At 39.0% G+C, this 7,381-nt stretch overlaps 1 protein-coding gene across 1 annotated transcript in view; it reads right to left on the bottom strand.

Moving 5' to 3' along the window:
* The window catches only part of LOC106529804 (cytoplasmic FMR1-interacting protein 2), a gene marked incomplete at its 5' end in the record, with an annotated part of 8,580 nt that extends 4,688 nt beyond the window's left edge, over positions 1-3,892 (bottom strand). Inside the window, 4 exon segments of the mRNA XM_014025313.1 lie at positions 1,930-2,168; positions 2,314-2,408; positions 2,535-2,607; positions 3,762-3,892. Coding sequence (XP_013880767.1) covers positions 1,930-2,168; positions 2,314-2,408; positions 2,535-2,607; positions 3,762-3,892 — 538 coding nt within the window.
* Positions 3,893-7,381: the final 3,489 nt, after the last annotated feature.

Genomic DNA, 7,381 nt, shown 5'->3' with positions numbered 1-7,381 from the left:
CTCCTAAATCACTCGTACGCACAACTTAAGAACAAATCTGTGCGTACGAACGGTTCTTGCATGAGGCCCAATGTTCCTGACTGAAGGGGGGAGGATGTGTGTCTACTTGTTTTTGCTGCCTGGTGGGGATGATTTTTGACTATTTCCCCGGTACACACAGCCTGGTGAGGACCCGCTGTTTCTTATGGGGACAAAAGCCTGGCCCACATCATGGGGTAAATAAAGTTTAGACTAGATTTAGGGTCAGATGGGCTTTAGAAAATCCTGGTAAATTAATGAAAGTCAATGCAAAGTCCCCATAAGGATAGAAGAACAACCGTGTGTGTGTGAGCGCTGCTCACTTATAACTGAATAACTTCTAGACAGACACAGGTGAGCGATGTTGGAAAACATAAAAATGGTTTTAACTTGTGAAATAGGTGATGAGAAAACCTGGATGATCTTTAAGGACGATTCCTGAATTTGGACTTATTTCAACAATCTTTGGAGAGGTTGTTGTGCTTATGAAAGCAAAGATGGTCATGGAGTTTGTTAGAACATCTTCTTAAAAAAGGAAGATTTGGAGAATATCTTTTTGGTTTTCTCATTGTTTGAGTCAATGGGTTTCACCAACTGAAATTGATTATACAGATAGTGAATAGTGGTGGCATTTTTACAAATACAAAAATGCCTCATTACCAGGGTTGGGCAAAATCATATCAGCTGCAATTAATCATCAGAAAAACCTTAATCGATTATTTTTTGGCACTTGACAATTAATCCGATTAATATCACCAGGCAGACTGACTTGAGATTTCCCCGGTCAGTCTGATCGGTGCACCTCTCCGCTTCAAATATGACCAACATTTCTAATAAAACGTTCTGTAATTTATTTATCATAACTCTGGTTTTACTTGGTCTATCAACACAATTTAAAACTTGAAGTATAGCCTAAAGTCTGTACTTTTGACACAYTTTGGAACAGATTTTTACAGAGAGCAAATCTTTCCTACTAYAGAGATTTAAATTGGTCATGTGACTAGGATATGAGGGCGTCCAGGGGATCGTCATATTTATCGTTATCGGCTAAATAGTACAATTAATRGTGATTAATTTTCTTGACGATATTGACAAACCCTACTCTTAGGCAAAATTAATACCAGTATCAATATTGGGGTAGTAGTATTGATACTCCATTGAATGTGTTACATTTTAAGTTTTAAGTGAAAGYTTTGTCAGTTCCKTGTTTAAAACACTTATAKAAGTATCATGCCATATATTTGATATGATCCAGTCAGAGAGACTGCAGGCATATAAGGAAGGAGAGCCACCTTYTTCCAAATAAAAATGTGTTTTTGAAACTATTGTGCAATTTTTAAATACTAACTAAGAAGTACTCAGTATCGGTACTTGATATCGGCAAGTACCCAAACTGAAGAACTGGTATCAGGACACCCCTAATACTGAATTCAAGTTTAGTGTGGAAAAAGCTGAGAGGCATCCATAAAAACACATCCCAAGTGCTAARATATTGCACAGATTTGCCCCAACAGCAATAACTTGGCTATTTTTCAACATGGAGAAATGATCTTAGTTTAAAACTTTGACATAAGAGGCAGTGAGGGGAYAATATTTCTTCAAAGCTTGGCATTTAGTTATTTTTTATGTCTAATGATGGGATTCATTTTCACATAACCACGAGAGTAAAAACATTTCAACACTTCTTAGCATTTTTTTCTTGAAGTGTTTTCAAAGAAACAGATCCACTTATAAGAAATAAAAATCTCCAGTACCGAGAGAGAACACTTCACTTCTTTTTTTAAGCTTTCAAGATCAAATTTCACATTAAATATCATGAAATATTTCAGCAACATCTCCATGGAAATTTCGAAGCACAAGTTGCTTCAGTCAGCAGAAACAGAAAGTTTTGTTGTTGTTTTTTTAACTTACTCTGCTGTGAACTCGTGTGTTCCTACAGGAATGCAGTAGACAAACTGCATGGCGCTCCACAGGCGGTGGAACTCCATGCACTCGTCAACGTGCATCACCCCGTTAGTGGGCGGAGGTCCACGCCACACCCCGTCRTGCAGGAAGCTGCGGATGCGTGTTAGAATGACCTCAAACATGGAAAGGCCGCAGCACAGACGCTCTTTGGTCAGCAGGTCCCCCTCCCGGGCAATGGCAATTTGCTACAAAAAAAAAATAGCAAGGTTTTTTTTCTAAACAAAAAAAAAGGTTTGTATTTTACGCAAATGTTCACAAAATACACCATAAACAAGAAGCAACAGWTTAAGCCTGTTAGCATTTTTGCAGATAGAAGCGAGTTTAACTCACTTGTGGGGTTCCCAACCTCTCGATCAGAGGCACGAGGTGAAGAGGGGCGTACTTTGCTTCCAGCCTCTTCATCCTCACCTCCAGACGCTCTCCCTCTGTGCAACACACAAAACGCAGACTATCGGAAACTCTAAACAAATGCCTCCATTTTTAAACCAGAAAATGTTTCCTCAAAAATCTGCAAAGTTCTGAAGGAAAGAGCGATCCGAGGTTCTGTCTACCTTTGATGTAGACTCTGGGCAGAATGTTCTGGAAGGGGGCGGCATGGAGCAGGTCACACACCTCCTCCTGGGACTACGGTTCAAACACAGAGATAAAACCACTTTKAACATGCAACAAACTCCCCGTCTACTTCACAAATACCCTCATAAAGCATGCAGGCAGCCACGAGGTTCTTTCTTTTTTTGTGTGCTAAATTCCTTTATTTTTTTTTTTTGGAAAGCTGTGATGGCAGGCAAACGTTAACGGGATTATAATTTCGTCACACTCCAAGCACAAAAATCTCGGAAAATCTGGTTTAGGAGCAAGAAATCGAGTTTGCACTCATCTCCCACATCTGAAAATARCATGCACATGTGAGCTACATGAGTTTACAATAAAACCAATGTGCCAAAGCAGCTATTATGTGACCATTAGAGGCAGCAATTCAACTAAATGTGGAAAAGCAGCATCGTGAAACCTCGACTGAGAAGAGAGAGAGAGAGAGAGAGAGAACCATGCGATGATGAAAGCAAGGCAAACACGCATGGAGGTAACCCAGAGCTACAAACAAACACCCCTTTACAGACACACAGAAATGAGAAAAAGTATAAAGTAATATGTAGGCTTTGCAAGCAGCCACACTTAAAAGAGAATCAGAAAAATAGAACAACCGACCAGGKCGGTACCATGGAAGACCAGGACAATAAGATATCAATTTTATAATGTCTTCAAGCCTTTGTGGCCAACATTCAAAGCAATATTGCATCTCAGTCCTTTTCCTTCCATGGCTGATCGGAGGTAACAAAAAATGTATGTGGCAGAAAAACACAAAATACGACAAGCTTAGAAGTTCAACAAGAGATAAAACAGGTTTTTTTGTCTCTGTGTTATTTGGAACAAAGCCTAAATCCTTACCACCTGTGGTAGTTGCCAGCGTGTAATACAAAAAATAAGAGTTATAATCCAGAGAGAACAAAGAATACGAAAGATGACAAAATACACCTTTAGGACAATTGAAGTGATAACTAGCYTTTTGGACCATATTTGATTTAGCAAGTGAGTCAACACCATAAATCAAGAATAAACTTTCACCCAGGTTGATAGCTTAAACACCTAGAGCTACTTATTAGTTGTTCTGATCACTAAAGCATGCTGATAGGAGTAATCAGAAGAGGAGCTAATAAAATAAAACAACAGACTGAGGTAGACAGAAACAGGATAAGGTTTGATGAACAGTMAAGTCTTACCAAAGCTTGCTCAATGAGCAGGCAGAAGAGGATGGCGTTTCCCACCTCCCTTAAACTCTGGAAGACGTCTGTCTTCAGCTCAGCATATTCAATTATATCCTTGAGCTGGTGATGGAAGAACTCCAGGATTCCTGGAATGGCAGAAKGTGTAAATAAAGCCATAATACCCCTGCTAAATTAACCTTTAGAGTAAACATTTCCATTTCAAATTATTTCACCAAAAATGACACCTRTAAGGTCATTCCACAAGCTCAATGTTAATCAAATGCTACCAGATGGAATCGGAATGGTGTCAACAGGTTTGCACGGCTGCCCTGACCCACATTGCAACAACAGGCCCTCACACAGCTGAGGGCAGAAGGATGCCTAACTATTGGTAATAAGATCATAAGCTGTAAGCTCCAGACAGACTTTAAGGTACAGAACATCAGTGATCTACAGATGACTAAACCCTCCCCAAAGGGATAATCCATCTGACCGATYTCTGTACAAGCAGCTCTGGACAAAATGCATGAATGGACACAGGTCAGGAAAATACATAACAAAGAAGTAGTAAAATAATGAAACTTTTGAGTTTCAAACCAGCACTTTTTCATGGTTCAGTTCCAATGCAGTTTTGCTGTCTTACAAAGAAAAAAAAACATCACTCAGCTGTTCACAAGCTTACTTCAGACAGAAGATGTGACAGTTTCCTGACTGTGTTGTTTAGAACTCGATCATTCTGTTCAAAACCACTTCAGAGTAGTTTATGCTATAATTTCACAGTATTCCGTCTAAGTTTTCTTTCTCTCAAAGTTGTGACGTTGTAACAGGCCTAAGCTTCCAAAAACGGGAAGCTGGATGTTGCTGAAGTTCCAGCATCTGGTGGGTGGCCATCTTGGTGGTGTTTGCTGTGCTCATGCGTTCCATTGTTTGTGCGATAGTGGTAGGTTTGGACGAAGACTATTTAAAGTGAATGATTTTTAAAATCAATTCGGAATATGTTGATGTTTAGTTTTTTTTTTTTTTTTTTACAAGGCCACACAAATTTAGTGAAGTGACGGTTGAAGTGGCATTGCCTGGACGTGGGGTAGTTCAATGCCAGAGGTAGGCCTATATGTTTTGTTTATATTGTATTTTGTCAGATAGGAGCACACTCGTTGATGCCTGGATGGATTTGCCACAGTTGTTGGCTTGTTTAGCYTTACACATATGCAGTATTTTAAATTTGTTTCAGAGATTGGTTTGACTGAAGTATATATTGTAAGCATTTAGTAATTTTGTGTTTTTTACAGTTCTGTCACTGTTACCATGCTGTCAGAGTTTTTTTTCTTTTAACTTTTGTTGGTCAGCCCAGCCATTGGATTGTGCTTGGTTTTCTAATTATGTGAGGGCAGACTAACTACTTTATTTTACATTWTTGTGTTTGTGTGTCTCGTGTCTTTTGTTTTTGGGTCACTTCCCTGAAGATGAATATCCCATGTAAATACCTGAAACCCAGTCCTGTTAAAGTGTTATCTTAGGTGGTGTTTAGATTGTACATAATTAATCTGCAGTAAATCAAGTGAAACGTGCAGTGAACGGTTGTAGTGTTCTTATGCGGGTTTGTTCACCTAAGGTAGTATTTTGAACGAACATCACTGTAAAAATAATAATGAAAGCATAAAGAAAAGTGTCTTCTCAGTGTTGAGGAGAAAAGTAAAACAAACTAACGGAGCTTCGATAAAGCTATTAAACAAATGTAAAGCTAACAAAGTTAGCAACATTCTTTGGTTATACTTGTGATAATGAGCGCATAAAATGTGCTCACAGAAGTGTGTGGCTACACATCTTTAGGCACACAAAGGGACACTCATGATGACATGAAATGGTTTCCACTTTGATGCCCATTACTCGATTTTTCAGCTAGTAGGAAAAGTCTAAACTATCTTAGCATGTTGCAAGGTTTACAGTTTAGTCAAAAAAAAATCTAAATCCATATTTTTTGGTTGTCCAACTTTCTTTACTAAGCCTTAGATGTGAGGTCAGAAGCTTCATCATTTGTAAAAACTTGCAAAACGCATTAGCTTGTGCAACACCTGCACTCAGATCCTGTGATTAATATAGTATTTCAGTTAAAAATCAATACTAGCTTCTCAAAACGAGCTCATTACACAAGTAAGTACGTACACAACAAAGAAGGCTGTAAATATGATCTGAGCATAGGCAAAAAGTGTGCTCTGTACAGCAGGTGATAACCCTGTAGCACAAGCAAATAGGGTGGTTTTAAACTTTTAAAAATATGTCTAAATTTGCAAGTGTTTAGTATTAGGAAAACCTACTTTTAGTATCTTACCACAAAAAACCTTCAAGAATGAAAAGCAAATCAGCGAATACAAGCAGCTCTGCTTTAGCAGAACAACGCTTTAGGGTGAACTTTGTGTTTCACAATTTCTGACAGAGGATGAAGCTGGGAATGACATTTATTCTGCTCAAATCAGGAAACATTCGTCCAAATGGCAGAATGCACAAGACAGCAAAGGTTTTATTTTGTACCACCAACAGTTATTCTATCTGTTATTCATTTTACAGAGTAAATATTGCCTCAGCTGTACAAATACACAAGAAGTGGGGCTTCTTTTAAAAGTATTGTCTTTTGCTTTTTATCATCTCAGATGCACATGAAGAAACAAAACGATTAAATTCATTCCAATTGTCAGCTTGTTTAAATTCAATGCTTGGATGGACAGAACTGTAGACAGAACTGAATTTTATTTTCCAAAGGATGAGTCTATAATCTAAGACATGATTGTATTAAACTGCATTCTGCTGGCTGCACTGAACCAAAGATTTTTTTTTATAATCTGAAAATCAATTTGTAAAATAGTTGGACTAGTTCATTCGTTTTGACCCTACCCTCACAGGGGAGCAAAAAGTGAGCTATAAGATGTTTCGTAGACAGCTGCAATCAAACAGTCACTCACTCCTTGTCATTTGAAACTGAAACTCTCACAGAGAGAACGTTGTTAGAATGTTTGAAAAAAGAAACGTTGGGAGGGTATCATGTATTTTCCAGGCACGCAGTTGAATTCTACACCACAATCAAGTAACCGTGTTTCTTTCAGTTGTTATGAAAACACTATAAATCAAAAATAAATTTGACTTTTCAACATAGCTTATCAGAACACCTTAAAATAAGTCTCTGTTTAAAGTGTATCTTGCCCCCCACCCCTGTGAAAAGATAAACTCCGCCCCAAGGCGAAATTTGAAAAATGCATCAAAGTGGGTAGGGGAGGTGGTGTGGGTAGGGGAGGGGGGGAGGTTAGAGAGCGGAGGTGTGGCCAGGATGAGAGAACGTGACAGCTAGCATTAGCATAATTGATGCTACATGGAGAGTGACCACAGTATCGCAGATAGTTACATCTCTAAACGGTCTGAGGTGGAGGATTTTTCACCCCCATCCTCACCAGAGGCAGAGAGAGACTTGATCAAGTCAGCTCAGTCTGGGACTGACTCATGTTGGCTCCCTGGATCAGGACCTTGAGCTCCAGCAGTGAACTGTCCGCCTCACACCACACTAGCACCAGACAGAGGAGGTGGAGCGCTCCGACAGCCTGACATAAAAAAATAAAAGCATACAGCTGCAGCTGCTCACAAGATCA

This window comes from Austrofundulus limnaeus, unplaced genomic scaffold (assembly GCF_001266775.1).
Source record: "Austrofundulus limnaeus strain Quisiro unplaced genomic scaffold, Austrofundulus_limnaeus-1.0 Scaffold467, whole genome shotgun sequence".
Classification (NCBI taxonomy): Eukaryota; Metazoa; Chordata; class Actinopteri; order Cyprinodontiformes; family Rivulidae; genus Austrofundulus; species Austrofundulus limnaeus.
This window is presented reverse-complemented; position numbering and strand designations above follow the sequence as displayed.